Source organism: Piliocolobus tephrosceles, chromosome 5, assembly GCF_002776525.5.
Source record: "Piliocolobus tephrosceles isolate RC106 chromosome 5, ASM277652v3, whole genome shotgun sequence".
Taxonomy (NCBI): Eukaryota; Metazoa; Chordata; class Mammalia; order Primates; family Cercopithecidae; genus Piliocolobus; species Piliocolobus tephrosceles.
In genome coordinates, this window is record NC_045438.1 from 65506191 (window position 1) to 65532045 (window position 25855).

Genomic DNA, 25855 nt, shown 5'->3' on the forward strand with positions numbered 1-25855 from the left:
CTTTGGCTCTCTGTGGTGGCAGGGCATCCTGTTTTATGATCACATCATTTTTTCACTCTGACATGCGTTCATTCAAACTTTTGCTTTGCTTTGTTTGGTTTGGTCTTTCAGGTCTTATCAAGGAACCCATCTTACACGTGTAGACATCTTCACCTTTCAAAAACACTCTGTTCTGGAAGTTCTGTTGCTAATAATTTTAGAGTTTAATTAGCTGAGACAAAGCAAGCGTTTGTCACTTAAATTCCCAGACAGTGACTTGGCAAAATGAGACCTACTAGATTAAGAGTAAAAATGAAGAGGAAAGAAAAACAAATTAGGTATCATTTCATGCTAGTTGGGTATCAGTATATGAGAATGGTAAATGTTTCACTTTTTAATTTCCAGATTCAAATTATGAGCGCAGCTCATGTAGAGACACAGGAACAAGAGAATTAATATTATTTGAAATAATATGGAATATCATTGCATATTGAATAATTGAATATTAAATACTGAATATATAATATTGAATATTATTTTGGCCAGGTGTGGTGGCTTACGTCTGCAATCCCAGCACTTTGGGAGGCTGAGGGAGGCAGATCGCTTGAGCCCAGGAGTTTGAGACTAGCCTGGGCAACATAGGGAGAGCCCATCTCTCTCTCTTTTTTAAAATAACTCATTACATAAAAACAGATTGGGGCAATGGTTTGTTTATTTACTTGCTTTTGACATCATATTTGCTCCTTCAACTAAAATGGTTTCCTCCATCTAGGATGTTGTGGTGTCTGAGTAATTAAGAAACTTAAAACGGTTTCCTCTTGCTATAAAGTCATGCAATTTTCTCTCTTACGGATTTCTTCCTCTTTCAGGGATTCAGAGTCAAAATTTATAAGAGTATTATTGAGCCTGGTATATAAACCTTTTATGTAAAGTTAATCTGGTTGAGTATTTGGGAGCGGAAGGATCTCAGAGAGGACAGAAAACTGTTTATGAAAACTAACAGGTGACGATGAAACATTCCAGTGGTTCTGCAGATGATTCTGACTCATTATTTTATCTTCATGAACGTCATATTTAGAAAAGAATTTTTTCTTTCTAAACAAAGTGAATTTATTAAGTAACAATTCAGCTATTTTTATTTATCAACAATATGTAAGTGCTGGATTAAAATACCCGATCAATATGAGATGATAATGGTGTTCTAGTGAAGACACAGAAATCCAACGATGAAGCCTTATCATGAGTAAATGGATGGTTTCCATTAGATTTTGTCAAATATTGAATACAGATCTCCATTAATACCTCTCTGGGCTCAAGGGGCCCAAATAAAAAAAACACTTGTAAAGATAGTCAAGAGGAAAAGGAAACCGTGAGATATAGAGAATCTGGGGTAAGGCAAGGTCTTGCCATGCGCATCCCCTCTTTGGCATCATCAACAAATTATCTGCAGGTTTTTCAGTGTATGTTACTTGTGTTTTGGAACCTTTTTCACTAATACCATGCTCTGCTATCTTCCAAGTTTCCAATCTGTGATGGTCTGTTACAGGTTACAATAAATGTTTCTGTGACATCAATGAGCTCATTTGTGATCAGTAAATAGGAGCATGAACTCAGTGTAACATAGAGTTGTTCTGGCTTCTAGGTATGGACTCTGGAATAGCAGAAGTAAAATTGTAACTCTAAGGAGGAAAGGAAAGTTCTCAGTCATTTCAGCTCTTTCTTAGGGAAATAAAAGGACTGCCTGCACCTGGGGCTCCTCCCCAGCGAGGCATACCCCCAAGATTTGCATGATTCTGGGCCCTGACTGGTTGCATTTCCTCCTGTGCTCAGAGTTCCTCTTCCACCTGCTCTGCTCAGCACTCAGAAGCCAATAATCCCATTCAATTGTTTCTATGCATTTTTAACAACCCCTGAGGCGGCCTTCACCACATGATAAGTTGCCTGCCTAGGCTATCCAGGTTACCTCTAGAAGGACTATTCATGTTTTTGTTTTTGTTAGTGCTTTAGTTAGAGATATACACTTTTTGAAAAGTTTATCCCTAATCTTATTTTTAAGTTTTATACTTTTTGAAAAGTTTATCCCTAATCTTATTTAACAGAACAACTCCATGTTACACTGAGTTCATGCTCCTATTTACTGATCATATACTGTAAACTCTTTATAATGAACATTATGGCAGAATGCATTGTTTTTGAGGGACAGGTATCTTGTGTTATTGTAGAAGTATTGTACACTTAGTGGGTGCTTACTAAATGCTGACACATTATTTATTATTAATTGTCACAGGAATTTTAAAAAGTAATGCCATGGAATGACTGTATTAATAAGAAACCTAATTACAGGAATTGAGCAAGACCATTTGACTCTAGATGTTAGAACCTCTGAATGTCATTTTATTTTATTTTATTTATTTTGAGACAGAGTCTTGCTTTGTCACCCAGGCTGGAGTGCAGTGGCATGATCTCGGCTCACTGCAACCTCCGCCTCCGGGGTTCAGGGTAGCTGGGACTACAGACGCCCACCACTAAGCCCGGCTAATTTTTGTATTTTTAGTAGAGACGGGGTTTCACCATGTTGACCAGGCTGTTCTTGATCTTTTCTGACCTCATGATCTGCTCGCCTCGGCCTCCCAAAGTGCTGGGATTACAGGTGTCAGCCACCGCACCCGGCCTAAGAGTCATTTTAATTTGTAAGATATGTTTACTGTTTTAGAGAGACAGAGGCTAACTTTTCATTTTCAAGGACTGCTGAACAATCATCCATGAGTTCTTGAAGTTGAATAACAGGAAACTGTACTTGTTTTTCAAACCATTTGGCTACTGTAAGAAGCTGCTGGTCACAAAACGCACGTCCAATAAACTGCAGTCCTATTGGCAACCCTTGATTTGAGAGTGCAACAGGGATACTCACTGCTGGCAATCCTGGAAAAAGAAGGAAGGTGATTAATTCTCCATTTTAATTAGCAGAGACCTCTTCCACTTTTCAGTGCTAATTAAGTACAATACAGGCTAAGGTTTAAAAAATGGCTAAAAATATTATGCTATATAATGCTTTTGAACTGTTTTGTTTACTTAAAAATATATCTTGGAAATCATTCTGTATCAGTTCACAGAAACTTTCTTCATTCATTTCTTATTGCTGTATATACTCCATTACTTGGTTTCATCATAATTGAGTAAACCAGTCTTCTATGATTGGGTATTTAGATTGTTTTCAATATTTAGCTATTTTATACAATGCCCCAGAGAATTACCTTGTGTATGTATTTTTTTGGTATCTTTGAAATTTTCTTAGATGAAGAGGAGATTGCTTCATCAAAGGACAAATGCACATGTAATTAGACATTGCAAAATTCCCCTGCAAAGCAGTTGTACCATTTTGAACTTCTACCTGTAGCCTTGCAAACAGATTGTGTTGTTCAGTTTTTGAATTTTTGGCAATCTATTAGATGAGAAATTAGCTCAGGGTAGTTTTAATTCCAGGTTTGGGCAGAGAAAGTACAAAATCCCAGAACATCTTGTTTTACCATGAAACAAGTTTTCAAAAATTAATGGGGACAGTTTTAAAGGACACATATAACTTGAAGGGGCTCTTATTGGCCAAATTTAAGGCAATCTGAGCATCAAAAACAATACTGACAGTAACTGCTTACAATACATTGAATTAAAGAAAAAAAGGAAGACTCTTCTTTAGAGAATACTGCTAGCTAATAAATGTAGAAGGAATGACAGAATTAGTAAAGCCAGAATGTTGTAATTCTCTAGCTAATATTTCAAGGAGGATCAATGAATGCTAAAACTGGGTTCAAGATTATTGGAAAATAGGATATACACATGGTCTCAAAACCTCACCCCAGAAATTGCTTAAAAAATGATAAAAGGAAAAATGTACCTTTTTATAAAGGAACATCTAGCAGTTACTTCCTTAGCCAAGTGATCAACTTGGTTTCCAAAAATGGTATCAGTCAGGAAACTGATATTAACTGTTTCCTGACATGAAGATTATGTAGTATTTCTACCAAAAATGTTTAACTCAACCCAATCACGAGGAAGCAATCTGACAAATCCTGATTATGGATGGGACATCCTACAGCACAAGTGGACTGGGCTCTTAACATTTTTTTAAGTGCTAAAGATAAGTAAGAACTGTTGAACCAGAGTTCTACATCCAGCAAAAATAACCTTTAAAAATCAAAGGGAAATCAACACACTCTCAAAAGGAAAGCCATGATAAATTTTTCATCAGCAGAACTACGCTAAAAGAAAGGCTAAAGAAATTTCTCTAAATGGAAGTGACAAAATAAAGAATCTTGGTACTTCAGGAGGGAAGAAAGAACACAGTAAGCAGAAGTATAGGTAAATGTAACAGACTTTCCTTTTCCTCTTAAGTTTTCTACATTATGTTTGATGATTGAAACAAAAATTACAGCATAGCCTGATGTGGTTTTAAAGAAAAAAGAGAGGTGGGGTGATTGTTCTAGGTTTTAAAAAGATACCATAAACTAATGTCATATATCAGGAGGAAAGACAAGTTATAAAAGACACTTTTGGTAGGACTGAGAAAATTTGAATATAAACTACATTTGAATTATTAATCATGTTAGTTTTCTTAGGTATGACAATGGAATTGTGGTTCTGTAAGAGAATTTATTCTTATAAGATTTGTACAAAAGAATTTAGGGGTGAAGTGTCATGACATCTGAAACTTTCAAATGATTCAGGTAAAAACAAAGTTGTGTGTGCGTGTGAGTGTGTGTGTGTAGAAAGAGGAAGAGAAGGGCAAAGCAAATAAGGCAAAATGTTAACAAGATTACATCCAGGTGAAGGGCATATCAGCATTCATTATACTACTTTTTCAGCTTTTCTGTGGGTTTTAAATTTTCCGAAATAAAAGTTAAAAAAAAAACTACTAAGTGTGTTGTGTTTGTGTGTGTGTGGTGAGAGTGCATGCATGTGTACTGATATGGTTTGGATCTGTGTTCCCATCCAAATCTCATGTTGAATTGTAATCCCCAGTGTTGAAGGTGGGGCCTAGTGGAAGGCGACTAGATCATGGGGATGGTTTCTCATAAACGGCTTAACACCATTCCCCTTGGTGCTGTTCTCGTGATAGTGAATGAGTTATTACAAGACTTGGTTGTTTTAAAAGTGTGTAGCATCTTTCCCCTTTCTTTCCTGCTTGGGCTGGGCCATGTAAGACATGGCTGCTTCTCCTTCACCTTCCACTGTGAATTTAAGTTTCCTGAGGCATTCGCAGAAGCAGAAGCTGCTCAGCTTCCTGTACAGCCTGCAGAGCTGTAAGCCAATTAAACCTCTTTTTAAAAATAAATTATCCAGTCTCAGCTATTTCTTTATAGCAGTGTCAGAACAGACTAATACATGTACACACACACACACTCCTAAGCATTCCAAAAGGATAGACTCTTGCTTTTAGGGAACCATCTAGCTAGAATCTTAAGTTGAAGACCAGAATACCTGCCCAAGAATTTGAAGAAAACCAGAATGTTCCTGAGGAATCCTCACCTGCCATATTTACAGCTTGTGTAAAAATATCATCCTGGGCACTTCGGGTTCTGTTGTCCTCTTTGATGAACTCCAAGTATGGTACTGCCTCACTCAAGGTGGTAGGAGTTAGCAAGACATCTACTCCAGAGTTAAAAGCATTTACAAAGTCATTAGCAATGAGGCGTCTCACTTTCTGTGCTTTGACGAAATAATTTTCATAGTTTCTGTGTGAAAAAAGTGGGTGTCGTTTTTAAGGATTTTTTATATTTTTCTTTTAATCAATTGTCTTACATTAGGCTTGATAAAGAACCATTGGATTTCCATTTTCTAGCTTAGAATAAAAAGTTTGGCTTGCCTGTGTAATGCCCATTCCCTTCGCCCCGGCTCCCCAGTGGTGGGGCGTATATGAGAGAGGAGTGTTTTTCTATCATAGACGCTACAGGGGAAAGTTTGGGGATGAAGCAGAGCTTAAAGGTGTTTCAATTAAGTTAGAAAACTGACACAGACTGTTGAGAAATCTTTGCAACTTTTCCCACCCAAAACAGCCTGGGGCCTGACATCTTCTGCCCTGGGCCCCTTTCTCTTGATGTGGAAAGTCTGAATGCAGTATTTATAGACTTCTAAGGTTTTAAAATCCTGCATCAGGAAGAAAATCAGAAATACTGGTTGGTGAAATAAAGAGTTTAGGCATTGTTTAAAAAAAGAAAAAAGAACCACTGGATTCTTGGCTTTTATGAGGAGGCACCTTTAAGATTCTTAACATATAAAAATGAATTCTCTTCCATTGTGCTGCCACTCTAAAAGCTTATATATATAAATTAATCAATCAGAATTCAGAATTCACTAGTAGATGCAATTCTACATGTATAATCTCAAAATATTAATAATTCCAGGGCTATCATTAAACGAGAATATTCATTGGTGAGGAAAGTAAAGCACATAGCAATAAATTACTTTCTAAAGGTTACTAAGACAGACAGCGGTAGACTACGCAGTATTTGAATTTTGTATTTTATGGATAGATATAGCCCAGGGGTAGAAATGTGAAATTCAAGAATGCTTATTTTACTAAAAAGACTAAAGAAAAGGGCAGACATAGGAGCAACCATAAGTCAATGATACTAAGAAAAGGAAAAAAAAAATCCTTTGGATTCTTCTGAAGCTGTTAGGAGAGGCTAGCAAGAACTAACTGTTCTAAACCTCAGTTCCCACAACGGTAAAAATGGATATACCTGCTCCAGTTTTATTGAGAGCCAAATAAAATACGATAAAAATGTGAAATATATTTTACTCTAAAAGGGTGGTACAGCAATATCATAGGTCCTTACTCTTATTTGACCACCAGGTCTACAGAGAGACCACTGCAGGCATCACATATAATTTACACACTGACAACAACTAAGTGGTTTAAACACCACAGACCAAAACCTGAATTTTATAAAGAATAAATACTGGCCGGGCCTGGTGGCTCATGCCTGTAAGCCCAGCAATTTGGGAGGCTGAGGCAGGTGGATCACAAGGTCAGGAGTTTGAGACCAGCCTGGCCAACATGGTGAAATCCTAACTCTACTAAAAATCCAAAAAAATTTAGCCAGGCATGGTGGTGGGCGCCTGTAGTCCCAGCTACTGGGGAGGCTGAGGCAGGAGGAGAATCGCTTGAACCCAGGAGGTGGAAAATGCAGTGAGCCAAGATTGTGCCACTGCACTCCGGCCTGGTGACAGAGCAAGACTCCGTCTCAAAAAAAAAAAAAAAAGAAAAAAAAAAAAAAGAACAAATACTTGTTTTCTATTAAATTTCTTCCTACTTTAAATACGGCTCAGAAGAAGAACTGCTTCCATCCAAGATGGAGTAATGGAGATGGAATTTACCCTGTGTTATGGTTTGAATGTTTGCCCCTTCTAAAACTCATGCTGAAATTTAATTGCCACTGTAACAGTATTAAGAGATGAGGCCTTTAAGAGGTGATTGGGCCATAACAACTCCACTGAAGAGGGAAAGTTCAGTCCCCCGTGTGCTTTCCCTTTCTCTCCCTCTTTTTCTCCCCACCCTTGCTTTCTGCCATGTGTAGATATAGCAAGAAGGCCCTCACCAGGTGCTGGCTTCTCAGTGTTGAACTTCCCAGCCTCCAGAACTGTGAGCCAGTAAATCTCCATTCATTATAAATCACCCAGTCTCAGACATTCTGTTATAGCAGCAAAAATGAACTAAGACTGCTTCTCAGAATAGGGGATTAAAAAAAAAAAAAAAAAAAAAAAAAAAAAAAACTAAGACACCCTGCCTTGTTAAACAACTAGAAAACTGGACAAAATATATGAAATGACCATTTTCAGACATTAGACAACAGACACTAAGGAGAAAAAGTTGTGAGAGAAGAAGAGAAACAAATGAAGTAAGCCAGGCCAGGTGTGGTCCCTTATGCCTGTGGGGGACGCGAGTGGGGGGCGCGGAGGATTCCTTGAGCCTAGGAGCTTGAGACCAGCCTGGGCAACACAGGGAGATCCTGTCTCTACAGAAAATTCTGCAGTAGTCCTAGCTTCACTGGGGGGTGGGGAGTGTTGAGGGTTGCTGAGAAGAGCTTGAGCCTGGGAGGTCGAGGCTGCCAGTGAGCCATGGTCACACCAATGCACTCCGGCTTGGGTGACCAAGTGAGGTCCTGTCTCCAAAAAAAGAAAAGAAAAGAAAATGAGATACACCCTTGGATTTCCCCAGCTTAATGCCTAGGGGCAGTTTTCAGGCCTCATTCCAGAGAGGAAGCTAAACAGTATGGGGGGCAGGGTAAGTTAGAGACAGAGATCTGAAGTTCAAGGAGGCAAACGCAGCTAGAATTTGCAAAGCAGGGTACTGAGTAGGAGGGAGTGGCACATAGAGCTCAAGAGATCTGCAGGGAGATTCCTTGAGTCTTTGGCTGAGTACTGCATGAGAAGAAATTCCCAAGGCTGGGGAAACAATCCCCAAAAAGCAGTGGACCCAACAATTCCTAGAGCTCAAACAGGGCTGGAAATAGTTTGTGTTTCTAACAGCCAAAGCAAAAAGACTTGAATATATGCAACATCAAAGCACCACCTCAAAGTAAAGTAAAATTAGCCCTGGACTAAAGGCTGCTTTGGATTTATCTTCACAAAGCTTTAAAAGAAGACTTGAAAAGATCCAACAAATTCCAAGCAACTTTATTGCACCCTGGGAAAAAGCTGAACACTGTTTAAAGGAATATAACAAAAGTCTAGCAAATGACAATGTAAAATTCACAATATACAGACATGAAAAGAAGCAAAAAATATGACCCATAACCAGAGAGGGAAAAAGCATTAATACAAACAGATGCAAATACGTTGAAATGAGTACACAAGAACATTAAAAGCTACCATAAATACATTCTTATTTTTTTTGGAGACAGAGTCTCCTGGGTCATTCCGTCACCCAGACTGGGGTACAGTGGTACAATCTCGGGTTACTGCAACCTCTGCCTCCCAGGTTCAAGTGATTCTTGTACCTCAGTGTCCCGAGTAGCTGGAATTACAGGCATATGCCACCCCACCCAGCTAATTTTTGTATTTTTAGTAGAGACAGGTTTTGCCATGTTGGCCAGGCTGGTCTCAAACTCTTGACCTCAAGTGATCCACCCGCCTTGGCCTCCCAAAGTGCTGAGATTACAGGCCTGAGCCACCGCACTCAGCCTAAATATGTTCTATATATTCAAGATGGTAGAAGAAAACATAAAATAATGAAGAAATTGAAGGGATAAGAAGACCTACATGGAACTTCTAGAGAAAAAAAATACAATATATAAAAAACATACTGGAAAGAATCCACATAACAGAAAAAAAGATGAGTGATTCTGAAAACAGTAATGGAAACTAACCAAAAAGAAGTAGAGAAGGAAAAAAGACTGGGGGAAAAAAAAGAATGTAGTGTCTGTGAGCTGTGGGACAACATCAGGCAGATTAACACACATGTGAAAAGAGTCCCAGACAGATGGAGGACAGAAAAAACATTTGAGAAAATAGTAGCCAACATTTTCCAAATTTGATTAAAACTATAACCTAACTGATCAAAGCTGCTTAACAAACCCCTATGCAGAAGAAATATGCAGAGAACCACACCAAGGCACATCACAGTCAAATTCCTGAAAACCAATGATAAACAGAAAAATCTTAAAATCAGCCAGAGGAAAAAAAGATACATTACATACAGAGGAATGACCATAAGAATGACAACAGACTTCTCAGAAACTATGTAAGCCAGAAGACAATGGAACAAAACCTTTAAAGTACAGAAAGAAGAAGCAACCTATGCTTTTTTTTGTTTGTTTTTTAAAGAGATGGGGCTCTTACTCTGTCGCTCAGGCTTAAGTACAGTGGTACGATTATAGCTCACTGCAGGTTCTCACTCCTGGGCTCAAGCAATCCTCCCACCTCAGCCACCTGAGTAGCTGTAACTACAGGAGTGCACCTGTGCCCAGCTTAACCTATATTTTTTAACCCAGGGAAAATATCTTTCAAAATTAAAAGCAAAATAAAGGGTTTTACATATAAACCAAAGCTGAAAGAATTCACTGCCAACAGGACTACAAGAAATATTAAAGAAAGTTCTTCAAGTAAAAACAAAATTATACCAGAAGGAAATTTACATCTCTAGAGCAGAGAGAAAAGCACCAGAAATACTAAATATGTAGGTAAATATAAATGACACTATTTTTCCCATTTTAGATCATTTTTTAAGAGAAAAATTACTATTTAAAGAAAAAAAGCAGAAGAAAAGGTTAAAAGACAAAAAGAACAGATGGGACAAATAGAAGATAAATAGCAAAAGGTAGATATAAATGTGGTACATAGGTAATATTTATGTCAATTAAAAATAAACTCTTCCTGGTCAGGCATGGTGGCTCATGCCTGTAATCCCAGCACTTTGGGAGGCCAAGGCGGGCAGAATCATGAGGTCAGGAGTTCAAGACCAGCCTGGCCAGTATGTTGAAACCCTGTCTCTACTAAAAATACAAAAATTAGCTGGGCATGGTGGTGTGCGCCTGTACTCCCAGCTACTCGGGAGGCTGAGGCAGAAGAATCGTTTGAACCCAGGAGGTGGGGTTGCAGTGGACCAAGATTGTGCCACTGCACTCCAGCCTGGGTGACAGAGTGAGACTCCGTCTCAAAAATAAAAAATAAAATAAATAAATAAATAAATAAACTCTTCCTGGCACATAAGTTGACTTCTTAAAATAAAAAAAGTATTCCACATCCCATTTTTCCTATCACCTTTGTCCACCCAAGTTGACCCAACTTGGAACTGACTCAGGAGCTAGGGATACCAGCAGTACTTTTAACTTCCTTTTATCAGAACCCCCAAATGGTGATCATGGGAAATGCTTTCTGACTCCTCTCCTTCAATTTCTTTTTATGCTGTTACAATGACCTATATAATTCATCAACTTGTGCCCTGAGATAAACAATATGTTTCTAATCAGTAATATTTGGCAAAAGTAACATCTTTAGTTTAGTAAGAGTTTTCCCTTAGAAAATTTCTTAGCAATATTTCATTTTCTTTTCGTACTCCAAATTCATTAAAGCATCTGGTCAATATGGTAACAGTCTTTTAATCTGGAACATAATCAAATAGTATTCTTATTTTTTTGAGACAGAGTTTCACTCTGTTGCCCAGGCTGGAGTGCAGTGGCATTATCTTGGCTCACTGCAACCTCTGCCTCTTGGGTTCAAGTGATTCTCCTGCCTCAGCCTCCTGAGTAGCTGGGATTACAGGTGCCCACCACCACCAGCTAATTTTTGTACTTTTAGTAGAGATAGGGTTTCATCATGTTGGTCATCATGTTTCATCATGTTGGTCAAACTCCTGACCTCAGGTGATCTGCCCACCTCGGCCTTGCAAAGTGCTGGGATTACAGGCATGAGCCACCGGGCCCGGCCTCAAATAGTATTCTTAGAAAAAGTAATCCCATGGCCTGGCATCGTGGCTCATGCCTGTAACACCTGCACTTTGGAGGCTGAGGTGGGTGGACTGCTTGAACCCAGGAGTTGGAGACCAGCCTGGGCAACATGGCGGGATCCTGTCTCTACAGAAAATACAAAAATTAGCTGGGCATGGTGGTACATGCTTGTAGCTTCAGCTACTAGGGAGGCTTAGGTAGGAGGATCACTTAAGCCCAAGAGGTTGAGGCTGCAGTGAGCTGAGATCACTCCACTGCACTCCAGCCTGGTGATAGAGTGAGACCCTGTCTCAAAAATAAAAAGTAATTCTAACTATCGGCCCTGAGAGGATGCACAGATAAATAAAATGATTTCTGCCCTTGAGGGCATGGAGAAAAACTCCATGTAATGAAGTTCTGCATTACAACCACCAATCTTGCTTTTTCACACTTCTCATACCAATCTTGCTTTTTCACACTTCTCATGTCCTCTTAGACATACATGGTGGTGTAGAAGATGAGGCTTGTTCACAAGATCGTGAATAAACTCATAATGAAGACAATTGAAGGAAGAGTCATAGTCATTTTGAATTCTTTCTTAGAGCAAAGACATACATAATATAAGGAAAAACTAAGTTGATTCAATACATTTTCAAGAAACAATACAACTCCCTGCTTAAGGCTCTAACAGCAATAAACCAATGTGGTAATACCCAAGGGACATTTAATGAGCTTAAAATCCTTAATGGCTTCCACTTACACTCATCCCTTGGTGTCTGTTGGGGGTTTGGTTCCAAGACCCCTTTGGATACCAAACTCTGAGGATATTCAAGTCTCATATAAAATGGTGTAGTATTTGCATAAAACCTATGCACACCTCCTGCACGTTTCAAATCATCCCTAGATTACTTGTAACATCTAATACAATGTAAATGCGATGTAAACAGTTGTTATACTGTATTGCTTTTTAATTTGTATTACTTTTTATTGTTGTATGTTATCTTTTATTTTTTTGAATATTTTTGATTTGTGTTTGGTTGAATCCAAGCTTGCAAACCCCACAGATATGGAGGGCTGCCTGTCATCTGTACCAATCGTTTAGCTAAAGTACCAGTATTTCTTTTGTTTTTGAATACCAAGACCCAAAAGTACCATAAACAGGTCTTTTCTAATTCAAATCATAAAGATTTTGTTTCTTTACCAAATATCTTGACTTATAAGACCTGATAGAGACATGTTACTTGAGGTTTCAAGAATGAAGAAAATTCCTAAACGAGTTGTCTTACTCTTTTAATAAGAAAAAGTTTCCTGAGAGAATTCTTCCTCTCACCACATCATTGAACCCTTCTCGTCTGGTTGCAGCATACATGGCTTCAGTGGACACATCAATGTCACATCTGTGACCTGAAAATAAGATAAGGGTAAATATTACTTGAAAGGAAGTAAAGTCAGTAAAGTTTGGGCTAAAGCCAGGCCTAGATTCACTTTATTTATTTATTTTTTTGAGATGGAGTCTCACTCTGTCACCCAGGCTGGAGTGCAGTGGCGTGATCTCAGCTCATTGCAACTTCTGCCTCCCTTGTCAGTGATTCGCCTACCTCAGCCTCCTGAGTAGCTTAGATTACAGGTATGCAGCACCATGCTTGGCTAATTTAGATTCACATTTTTGTGACCAATATTAAAGTTTAGGGAGTTGCCCTTAATGGTTTCTTTTCCCTATCTGCCTTTTGACTGACTGATCATGGAGAGAGAAGAAAAGAACCAAGAAAGAAACTCCATTTGTTCACTCCCTCATTCATTCATTCAAACATTTATTGAGCTCCTACCATGTATCAGGCACTACATTAGTGGGATTGAGCATACGACAACAAGATACTATCCCTTCAAGTTATTCACAGTCCTGAGAGGCAAACCAAACATACACAGATATTTATGACAAATAGTCAGTGCAAGTCTAAAATGACAAAGGTAAAAAATGACTCACTGATTAACTTTTCTGAATCATTAACATTGTCTCAAGCATTAACTTTTTTGTCACTAATAAGTGAACTTTTCAAATGTTTGCAACAACTACCTTAAAAATAAAATAACCCAGCCATCTTACCATATTGTAGCCCATCAAATCTTGCCATATTCGATGCCACTTCCGATGTGCACAATACATGGTAGCAGACAATTGAATAACTGGTGTGAGGAAGGGATACTTCAAGTACTTTGGCCCCCTCAGACTCAAAGAGGTCAGCAGCTTTGGACCAAAGAGACTGTACTTCACTTGATAATTCTGGTACAAGATATTCCTTACAGGAAAAAGTCAAGATACAAAATTGAAACTGTATAGATCATTTCATAAAAATTTGTACTTCATCTGTATAGATGATTTTATAAAAATTTGTACTTCAGGACCTTTGGTAATACATTAGAAAATATGATAAAATTGCTAGTAGGTAGCTAGAAAGACTGAATCCATTTAAGAGTTTATTTTTATTTATTTATTTATTTTTTTTGAGACGGAGTCTTGCTCTGTCGCCCAGGCTGGAGTGCAGTGGCCTGATCTCAGCTCACTGCAAGCTCTGCCTCCCGGGTTCACGCCATTCTCCTGCCTCAGCCTCCCGAGTAGCTGGGACTACAGGCGCCCGCCAACACGCCCGGCTAATTTTTTGTATTTTAGTAGAGACGGGGTTTCACCGTGTTAGCCAGGATGGTCTCGATCTCCTGACCTCGTGATCCGCCCGTCTCGGCCTCCCAAAGTGCTGGGATTACAGGCTTGAGCCACCGCGCCCGGCCCCATTTAAGAGTTTATGGTATGACATAGCATAGTACTAGATACTATGATCTGGATATAACGACATTAAAGATTGGAGATCTAGTTGGGGAAAATATTTGTTAAATGCTCATTATGGGCCGGGCGCGGTGGCTCAAGCCTGTAATCCCAGCACTTTGGGAGGCCGAGACGGGCGGATCACGAGGTCAGGAGATCGAGACCATCCTGGCTAACACGGTGAAACCCCGTCTCTACTAAAAATACAAAAACTAGCCGGGCGAGGTGGCGGGCGCCTGTAGTCCCAGCTACTCCGGAGGCTGAGGCAGGAGAATGGCATAAACCCGGGAGGCGGAGCTTGCAGTGAGCTGAGATCCGGCCACTGCACTCCAGTCCGGGCGACAGAGCGAGACTCCGCCTCAAAAAAAAAAAAAAAAAAAAAAAAAATGCTCATTATGTATCAGGTACCTAATAGCATATCAGTATATATCAGCATATATGCTAATTGCTCATGTATCATGTACCCTGTTAGATGATTTTCAAAGGTTCTCTCATGTCATGCTTTTAACAAGCCTGTGATCTAGGTATTATAATCCTTCATTTTGTTAATGAAAAATCTTGACATAAGAAGTTACTTTCCTAATGTTAAATAGCAGGTAAGTAGAGGGTCTAGGATTTCAAACTGGGTCTGTTTAAAAGCCTGTGCTCTCTATAAATAAATTCTTTTTTTTTTTTTTTTTTTTGAGACGGAGTCTCGCTCTGCCGCCCAGGCTGGAGTGCAGTGGCCGGATCTCAGCTCACTGTAAGCTCCGCCTCTCGGGTTCACGCCATTCTCCTGCCTCAGCCTCCCAAGTGACTGGGACTACAGGCGCCCGCCACATCGCCCGGCTAGTTTTTTGTATTTTTTAGTAGAGACGGGGTTTCACCGTGTTAGCCAGGATGGTCTTGATCTCCTGACCTTGTGATCCGCCCGTCTCGGCCTCCCAAAGTGCTGGGATTACAGGCTTGAGCCACCGCGACCGGCCTAAATTCTTAAAAGAAGGCACAGATACTGCCCTTCTTTTTTTTTTTTTTTTGAGGCAGGGTCTTGCTCTGTCACCCAGGCTGGAGTGCAGTGGTGCAATCATGGCTCACAGCAGTCTCAACCTCCTGGACTCAAGCAATCCTCCCACCCACCTCAGCCTTCCAAACAGCCAGGACCACAGATGCATGCCACCACACCCCACAACTTTTTTTTTTTTTTAACTTTTTGTAGAGATAGGGTCTCTCTGTATGTTGCCCAAGTTGGTCTCAAACTATTGATCTCAAGCGATCTTCCTGCCTTGGCTTCCCAAAGTGCTGGGATTACAGGTGTAAGCCACTGCACTTGGCCTTACATATATTACCTTAATGGAAGATTTTAAATAAAGTAGTATTTCTCTATAGCAGTGGTCTTACCTGGGGGTTACTTTTGTCTCCTTTTCCCTAACCAGGAGACACTTGACAATGTCTGCAGACATTTTTGGTTGTGGGGTTGTGGTTTTGGTGGTGGGGTACTACTTGCATGTGGGGGTAAAGGCCAGGGATGCTACTAAACATCTTACAATGCACAGGACAGTCTCCCACAACAAACAATTACCAGCCCCAAACACCAACAGTGCTGAGGCTGTGAAACTTCATTATTCTGCAGGGTAACTTATCTCCCTAAAAGATTTAAAGCAGTAATATATTGCAAGCCTTAAGATTTTTAAAAGGTTACTAATTTAACATTATAACATTCATGTATTCATTACTCAATTGCTACTGTAACAGATGCAGTAGTAATAATAATAACAATAAAGATGTTAACATTTTTTGAGGCATTACTATGCAAGGTATGGCTTTGGGCTAAGTCCTTTCTTTACATTAGGGATTAGCAAACTATGGCCCATAGGTCAGATGTGACAAGCCAGCTGATTTTTTGAAAATAAAAGTTTTATTAGAACAGAGACACACTTTTTCATTTACATATTGCCTGTGGCTGCTTTCTCACTATAATGGCAGAGTTAAGTAGTTATGATAAAGACTGTATGGTCCACAAAGTCTAAAATATTTACTATCTTGCCCATTACAGAAACAATTTGCAGACTTAACATGACCGTCTAATCAATCCTCACAAATCTCTCTTAAGTCAATATTTTTATTATTCCCATTTTACAGATGGGGAAATTGAGCTAAAAGAGATTAACTCACATAGTCAACTCATATGATTAATAAAAGTGGCAGAGCAGAGATTCAAACCCACCCAAACTGCCTCCCAAGTCTGTGCTCTCTCTTCAACTTGACAGTATTTCTATAAAGTAATGAAAGGAAAAAGTTACCTTCGGAATTCCTATACATAGTTTGCTCACATCTGCCAAACTGGGAAGCATGAATGGTTTATTAATAGGGTCATGTACTGTGGTAGAGTCCTTGGGGTCAGGTCCAGCCAGTGCACCTGTAAGGAGCAATACTTATGAATGGCAGATATATTGTTTTATAGAGAAACTGTTGCAAATGATATAGAATTATATAAATACCCAACACAATTGCTGCATCATCCACACATCTGGTTAAGATTCCTGGCACATCCATCGAATTCACCAGGGGAATGAGACCATGACGGGAAACTAAGCCATAGCTTGGTTTGAAACCAACAAGCCCACAATGGGCAGCAGGATTTCTGGTCGATCCTCCTGTATCTGATCCTAAAGCCCTGGAATTTAAATGGAATTATCTTTAGAAGAATGATATATCTCTAATTATATTTGAAATCTACCCTTTCAATTGTATATTTTTAAACTGTATTTGCCTCTGATTACACAAAAGTAACACATGTTCATCTCAGAGAATTCATAAAGTATAGAAAACTTTAGGTACTCAATATTCCAATACCCAGAGGAAAACAATGTTAACATTTTGGTATATTAACTTCAAGTTTTTTTAAAAACGCATTTTTTTCATCGTTGAGATAATTCTGTAATCATGAGTTTCCATCCCTTTTTTAACATGAGCCTTTTACTATGTCATTAAAATTCCTGAAAATGTAAAGTATATGTCATATTCCATCATATAAATTGGTGATTCCTGGTATTTTAAAGTCTATTCTCCTTTCAATACACATATAAATCTTGCACTTTCCTCTGATATTGATATTGAAAACAAATCAAATTAATGGCAATTTTACAGTATGATTTTACAGACTAAATATGCCTCTCCTAGAAATTCAGATACAGCCCTTTGCTACCCACCCCATTTAAAATCATGGATAGAGATGTATAATAATTTACTTAAACACTTACGTTGTTTCTAACTAGAATAACTATTTAATAAATAACTTTGTAACGAAAATCTCTGAACATAAATTTTTGCTTATGTGTGAGTACTTTCTAGGCTAGCTTCCAAGAAATAGACTTAGTGCACATAAATTTCTGATATATACTGTCCAATTACTTGTCAGAAAGATTATGCCAATTTATATTCCCAGTTGCAGTGAGTCAGATTGTGTTTTAAAGTTTCAGTACCATCACTGAGTACTGGGAATTTTTAAAATTGTTAGTGTGATAACCAAAAAGTTTTTATTAATGTGCATTTCAAATAATTTTGCACACTTATTTATACATGCATTACTCAACTACAAAGTGACTGTTCATTTCTTTACCCAGTTACCTACAGAGTTTATGTTGTTCTTATTTTAAAAAAACAGAAAACTAACCTGGAGGACATTATGCTAAGGAAAATGAGCCAGTCACAGAAAGACAAATACCATATATGACACTACGTATGTGAGATAACTAGAGTAATCAGATTCATAAGACAGAAAGTAGAAGGTGGTTGCCAGGGCTGGGAGGAGGGTTGAAGGGTACACAGTTTTAGCGTTGCAAGATTAAAAGTGTTCTGAAGACTGATTGCACAACGTTTTTAATACTTTTGAACTGTACATTTAAAAATGGTTAAGCTGGTAAATTTTATGTTATGTACATTTTACCACAATTAAAAAACCATTTCAGGAAAACAAAAGTTGTGCTGTAGAATAGTACATATCTACTATAAAAATTAAGATATCATATAACTATATGATGTATAAAGTAAGGTTTCTCTTATAATCATAGCCCCCACAATAACTGTTACCAGTTCTGATATGCATTCATCCAAACATCCAGTACTTCCATGCAATGACTGACATATATATGTATGCAATTGTTACTTTTAACAGAAATGGATTCTGCAACTTATTTTTCACTTAACATATTTGGTTATTTTTCCATGTCATTGCATGGTGCTCTAACTCATTCTTTTCAGTGGCTGCATAGTACTCCAGGAATCTTCCTGTTTTTAAAACTATTGCAAAAGAAACAAATCAAAAAGGGAGAAACAAATCAAAAAGGGGGAAACAAAAGCAGAACACTTTACAGTTTGAGATACATTCAATCTGAAGTTATTTTTGGTCTGTGCTTCTATTGCTTATATTTAAAGTGAAGCTTTGGACTGAACAATGCTCCTAACAATAACATGGCACTCGTGCCCTACAGAAAATGCAAATTATATTTCCTTCCTTACAGTGTCAAGTTAAGCTACAAAATCAGACTGTTGCTTTCACAATTTTAAAAGATACATTTTCTTATTAGCATTCACTGATGGCTGTGTAAAAGCAAAACTTACATTTCCATAGGAATTATGTGTCAAAATGCCATCTACTCAAAGCACATTCAGAAAGATGAACACTAAGTGGGATGATGAGGACAGAAAAAAAGCACCTAATCCTGCAGTCCTAACTTGTCATAACTCACATTAATATTAATGCAATGCTATAAAATTCCACAGAGATCAAATGAAATGGTTTTACTTGTTAATAAGATTTTAGGAAAACTGAAAAAAAAATCTGCAGAACTCTCACATCTCCATAGCTCTAAAAATATATAAATAATTTATGGATTGCGGCCGGGTGTGGTGGCTCAAGCTTGTAATCCCAGCGCTTTGGGAGGCCGAGACGGGCGGATCACGAGGTCAGGAGATCGAGACCATCCTGGCTAACCCGGTGAAACCCCGTCTCTACTAAAAAATACAAAAACTAGCCGGGCGAGGTGGCGGGCGCCTGTAGTCCCAACTTGGGAGGCTGAGGCAGGAGAATGGCATAAACCTGGGAGGCGGAGCTTGCAGTGAGCTGAGATGGTGCCACTGCACTCTAGCCTGGGCGACAGAGTGAGACTCCGTCTCAAAAAAAAAAAAAAATAATAATAATAATAATAATTTATGGATTGCAATGTGTGTGAAAGAACTTAGTTTTAATGGATAATTAAGGGGAGATAAAATATAAAACTATTACTAAAGAAACATATTCATTTTTATTAAATTGAGACTGATAAATAAAGCAATGGCCATATTTACTTTCTTTTCTTTGGGTAGTTAAGAAATGCTTTACAAATGGAACTGAAAATATCATCAATGGATTCTTACCAAATACAAAGTATGATAGATAAACAGAATCAGCACCTAAACCTGGGAGGAGGGAGGAGCCAAGTACAGAAATAAAAATACATAAATAAAATAAAATAAAATACAAAGTACAGAAATAAAATAACTCCAATAACAACAATAAAAAAAATTCCTAAAGCTTGAGAAAACTTTACTTACTGATGTACATTTTGAATTGCAGATTTCTGAAAACACTATTTAAAATATCTTATTAATACATATTAGCATTTTTTCTTTTATTTTCCTTTTTTTTTTTCAAAAGTCTGACCTTGCTGAAGGATAAACATTACTAACAGTTTAGTTTAGCAGCACTCAACTAAAGTCGTTGTATGTTAGTCCCTAAATATTTGTACAATCAGTGAGCACACACGGAAATTATTTAAAAATGAAGTTCATTTATGTTCAATACTTTATTCTACAAGATCCACAAAATCATATTTTAAGAGAACCAGATGCCATGGAGAAAAATTTGTTATTTTAAATTAAAGTTAAAAGTATTAAATATACATAGTGTACTGCACAGTTGAGTGCAACTACAAGATATAATTTTGATATACCTTTGAGCACATACAGCTCACTAAAAAGAAAAAATGAACCAAGGTATGAACTATTCTATTGCTGGATACACTTTACGACTGTTTGTATTTGGGTGGGTTTTAAAATACAGATAGAGAAAAGCATCTTACGCGTAGCATGTGAACGCCGATACGGCAGCTGCACTCCCACCTGAGCTCCCTCCAGTTATCAGCCAGTCTGAATCTTCATTCTTGCTGTGGGGATTCTGCTTCCTCTTTTCTCTATATTGTTTTGAATAACTCCAGGGGTTTTTAACTGGTCCAAATACACCATCTGTGCTCCCAGATCTGATGAAGTGAAACAAGATACCTTAATAAAACTTTCATTTTATGTGAAAATTTCATCTTCTGAGTATATTATTTGCTTCTGACACTCATTGAGCATTTAAGAACCCACTGTAGCTTGAATTGAAAAAGGTGGGAAGCCTGCTCACACGTAGCTTTCATTAATTGACAGCTGGGGAGGATGGGAAGGAAGAGCATTTGTGGAAGAAAGTAGAGAAAGCTAATCTGCTAAGAAAAGATTTTGTCTCATTTGATCATCCAATTCGACTGAAGATGATTTCCCCCTTGTGAATCAAGGTCTTCCAGCTGAAAAGGGTCATATTCCGTTAAGTCTTCTGAGGAAATCTCTCCCTTAACCAGAAGTTCTATGGAAAACATTACAAGTGGAATGCTAATAACTTTCTTTTAAATTTTTGAAATGATTTTATTCTCAGATAAATTGCAAAAATAAAAATAACATATAAAGCACTTTATACCCCTTACCCAGATGTACCTATGGTCAACATTTTATCCCATTTGCTTTACTACTTGTGTGCTCTGTGTAAGTTTGTACATATGTACATATATACACAAAGTATGATAGAAACTTAAGGGTATCTTAAGGGTCCAACTTATATATATCATAGCCCTTTATCCCTAAATACTTGAGTGTGTATTTCCTAAGAGTAAGGATATCATGTTATACAGTCACAGTACAGTTATCAATCTCAGTAACATTAATATCAATACAATACGTTTACCTAATCTACTGTACGTAATTCAATTCTGTCAACTGATTCAATAATGTACTCTGGCCGGGCACAGTGGCTCACGCCTGTAATCCCAGCACTTTGGGAGGCTGAGGCGGGCAGATCACGGGGTCAGGAGATCGAGACCATCCTGTCTAACACGGTGAAACCCCATTTCTACTAAAAATACAAAAAATTAGCCGGGCGTGGTGGCGAGCGCCTGTAGTCCCAGCTACTCAGGAGGCTGAGGCAGGAGAACGGTGTGAACTCGGGAGGCAGAGGTTGCAGTGAGCAGAGATTGCGCCACTGCACTCCAGCCTGGGCAACAGAGCAAGACTCTGTCTCAAAACAAATAAACAAAAAGAATTAATAATAATAATGTACTTTATGGCATTTTATTCCCTTCCCGGATCAAATCTAGAGTCAGGTTTTCTATTTAATTATCATTGTCTCTCTCTTTTTTTTTTTTGAGACAGTCTTGCTCTATTGCCCAGGCTGGAGTGCAGAGGCGCAGATCTTGGCTCACTGCAAGCTCCATCTCCTGGTTTCTAGTGATCCAGGTTCAGGCGATTCTCGTTCCTCTCGAGTAGCTAGGACTACAGGCATCCACTACCATGCCTTGGCCTCCAAAAGTGCTGAGATTACAGGTGTGAGCCACTGTGCCCAGGCTCATTGTGATTTTAATTTTGAATTTCCCTAATGATCAAAGATATTAAGCAGTTTTTCATGTGTTTGTCAACTATGTTTTAATCTCTGATGAAATGTCTGCTTAAATCTTTTGTTCATTTTTTAAAAATAGAGTTGCTTGTTTTCTTATTTTCTTATTGAGGTGGGAAATGTTCTATGTATTTTGGATATCAGTTCTTTCTGAGATACATGTTTTGCAAATATTTTTCTCAGTCTGTGGCTGGCATTTTCACTTTCTTAGTAGTATATTTCAAAGTACAGAAGTTCTTAATTTTAATGAAGTCTATCAATTTTTTAGTTCTTAATGAAGTCTATCAATTTTTTTAAGTGGATTTGTGCTTCATGTGTCCTATCTAAAAGAACTTTGACTAATTCTAGGTCACAAATATTTTTCCCTGTCGTTTTAAACTGTTTTTTTCTGTAGAGACAGGGTCTCACTATGTTGCCCAGGCTGGTCTAGGACTCCTGGCCTCAAGGAATTCAACTGCCTCAGTTTCCCACAGTGCTGAGATAACAGGCGTGAGCCACCAGGCCTGACCTCCCCTAAATTTTCTTAAGTTTTATGATGTTAGGTTTTACTTTCTTTATCTCTTATTCTGGAAGATTTTCATAGCCCTTTTTTGTTTTCATATGATATTTTAATAGACTGGTTCACATTTTGGATTTATCTTTTGTTTCCCCATTAGTAGAGTCAGGTTATACATTCTCAGCTGGAATATTACATAGGTGATATTGTATCCTCAGACAATTACATCCGGAGGCACATAACTTCCACTTCACCCTCACTGGTGATGTTAATTTTGATCAGCTGATGAAGGCAATGTCCTAAAAGCCTTTGTTCAAATTTACTCCCATGGATTAGTTCATTCAACATATATATAATGAATTTGAAGAGCTACCACTCTGAACTACACACACAAGGACTCTTGTTTCTATGAAATAGAGAACAAAGACCAAGCAAATATTACAAAGGTGACAAGTGTCATAAAAGGGTAAGTATAAAGTACATGGTGAAAGACTGCTTTTCCCTAAGATCAAGATCAAGGCAAGGAAATCTGCTCTGACCACTTTTATTCAACATTGCACCTAAGGCCCTAACTGGTGCAGTAAGGCAAGAAGAAGAAATAAGACGAACTCTATTTGTAGACTACACAACTTGCTACATAAAATATTCTATAGAATCCACAAAGATCAACTAGAACTAATAAGTGAGCTTTAACAAGGTCATGGGATAAAAGGTCAATATAGAAAAATCAATTATGTTTCAATGTACTAGCAATAAACAATTAGAAACTGAAAAAAATACAATTTTCTATAGCATTAAGAAACATGGCCCAGGGCAGTGGCTCACACCTATAATCCCAACACTTTGGGAGGACGAGGTGGGCGGATCACCTGAGGTCAGGAGTTTGAGACCAGCCTGGCCAATATGGTGAAACCCCATCTCTACTAAAAATACAAAAATTAGCCGGGGGTGGTGCTGGGCACCTGTAGTCCCAGCTACTTGGGAGGCTGAGGCAGGAGAATCTCCTAAACCCAGGAGGCAGAGGTTGCAGTGAGCCGAGATCACACCACTGCACTCTAGCCTGGGTGACAGGGTGAGATTCTCTCTCAAAAAAGAAAAGAAAAGAAACATAAAATGTGGGAATAAATCAAATTATATGTACGATTTATACGCAGGAAATCATAAAAACATTCCTGAGTAAAACAAAATCTCACTAAATGGAGAAACTTAGGTATGGTATTCATGGATGAGAAGACAGGTATTATGATGCCAATTCTTTCCAAGTTGATCTATAAATTCAACACAATTACGATCAGAAGCCCATTAAACTTCTTTGTAGAAATTAGCAAGCTTATTCTAAAACATATCAAAATATAACAATCTAGATTATGTAAAATGATTTTGAAAAAGAAGAACAAAGTTAGAAGACTCTTACTACATAATTTCAAGGCTTACTATAAAGCTATAATAATCAAGATGGTGTGACATTGGAATAAACAGAGATGTAACAGAGTCAGAAACAGACCTACATGAATGTGCTCGATTTTTGACAAAAAAAACCTAAGATCATTCAACAAGAGAAGGATAATCTTTTTTATCATTAGTGCTGGAGTTAATAGACATCCATATGTTTAATAAGTGGACTTTATTCATACTATATACAAAAATCTAATTCGAAGTGAATCACAGATCTAAATGTAAGAGCTAAACAATAAAACTTCTAGGAAAAAAGTCTTTGTGACCTTTGTTAGGTAAAGATTTCTCGGCCAGGCACATTGCTTATGCCTGTAATCCCAGTACTTTGGGAGACGAGGCGGGCAGATCACCTGAGGTCAGGAGTTTGAGACCAGCCTGGCCAACATGGTGAAACCCCACCTCTACTAAAAATACAAAACTAGTTGGGCCGGGTGGTGCATGCCTATAATCTCAGCTACTCGGGAGGCTGAGGCAGGAGAATCGCTTGAACCTGGGAGACAGAGGTTGTAGTGAGCCGAGATCGTGCCATTGCACCCCAGCCTCGGCAACAGGAGCACAACTGTGTCTCAAAAAAATAAAAAAAATATACACATCATAAAAGAAAAAAATTAAGCCAGGTGAGGTGATGTGTGCTTGCAGTCCCAGCTCCTGGGAAGGATGAGGTTGGAGGATCACTTGACCCCAGGAGTTCAAGAATAGCCTGGGTAACATAGTGAAACCCCATCTTTAAAAAATAAAGGAAAAAATGGGCCAGGCACAGTTACTCGTGCCTCCCAACACTTTGTTGGACCAAGCTGGGAGCACAGTTCGAGGCCAAGAGTTTGAGATCAGCCTGGGCAACCCAGTGAGACCCTGTCTATATGAAAGGAAGAAAAGAAAAAAGAAAAGAAGGACGGGCACGATGGATTACACGCCTGTAATCCCGGGAGGCCTACGCAGGTGGATCACCTGAAGTCAGGAGCTCAAAAGCAGCCTGGCCAGCATGGTGAAACCCCATCTCTACTAAAAATACAAAAATTAGCTGGGCATGGTGGGGCATGCCTGTAGTCCCAGCTACTTGGGAGGCTGAGTCAGGAGAATTGCTTGAAGCTGGGAAGCACAGGTTGCAGCAAGCTGAGATTGTACCATTGCATTCCAGCCTGGATGACAAGAGCAAAACTTTGCCTCAAAAAACAAACAAAAAAAAAAAAAGAACGAAAAGAAGAGAAAAAAGGAAGAGAATAATTGATAAACTGGACTTTATCAAAATTAAGAACTTTTACTCTTTGAAAGGCATGTTCAGAGAATAAAAAGATAAACCAGAGACTTGAATAAAATATTTGCAAATCAGCATCTATCTGATAATGGATCTGAATCCAAAATATATGAAAGAATTCTTTTCTTTTCTTTCTTTTTTTTTTCTGAGATGGAGTTGTGTTCTTGCTGCCCAGGCGGGACTGCAGTGGCGCAATCTCAGTTCACTGCAACCTCCGCCTCCCGGGTTCAAGCGATTCTCCCACCTCAGCCTCCTGAGTAGCTGGGATTACAGGCATGTGCCACCACACCTGGGTAATTTTTGTGTTTTTTTTTTTTTTTGAGACGGAGTCTCGCTCTGTCGCCCAGGCTGGAGTGCAGTGGCCGGATCTCAGCTCACTGCAAGCTCCGCCTCCCGGGTTTACGCCATTCTCCTGCCTCAGCCTCCCGAGCAGCTGGGACTACATTAGCTGGGACTACAGGCGCCCGCCACCACGCCCGGGTAGTTTTTTGTATTTTTTTAGTAGAGACGGGGTTTCACCGTGTTAGCCAGGATGGTCTTGATCTCCTGACCTCGTGATCCGCCCGACTCGGCCTCCCAAAGTGCTGGGATTACAGGCTTGAGCCACCGCGCCCGGCCATTTTTGTGTTTTTAGTAGAGACGGGGTTTCTCCATTTTGGTCAGGTTGTCCTCCAACTCCCTACCTCAGGTGATCTGCCTGCCTTGGCCTCCC

The 25855-nt window shown here is 38.8% G+C and overlaps 1 protein-coding gene across 1 annotated transcript in view; it reads right to left on the reverse strand.

Moving 5' to 3' along the window:
- Window positions 1-360: 360 nt before the first annotated feature.
- The window catches only part of QRSL1 (glutaminyl-tRNA amidotransferase subunit QRSL1), a 39526-nt gene continuing 14031 nt past the window's right edge, over window positions 361-25855 (reverse strand). The window contains exons 5-11 of the mRNA XM_023205934.3: window positions 20319-20495; window positions 16698-16873; window positions 16500-16615; window positions 13507-13699; window positions 12689-12806; window positions 5503-5708; window positions 361-2901 (exon numbers count right to left, since the gene is read on the reverse strand). Of these exons, the coding sequence (XP_023061702.1) occupies window positions 2681-2901; window positions 5503-5708; window positions 12689-12806; window positions 13507-13699; window positions 16500-16615; window positions 16698-16873; window positions 20319-20495 (1207 nt within the window). The 3' untranslated portion in view covers window positions 361-2680. The remainder of the gene's footprint in view (window positions 2902-5502; window positions 5709-12688; window positions 12807-13506; window positions 13700-16499; window positions 16616-16697; window positions 16874-20318; window positions 20496-25855) is intronic.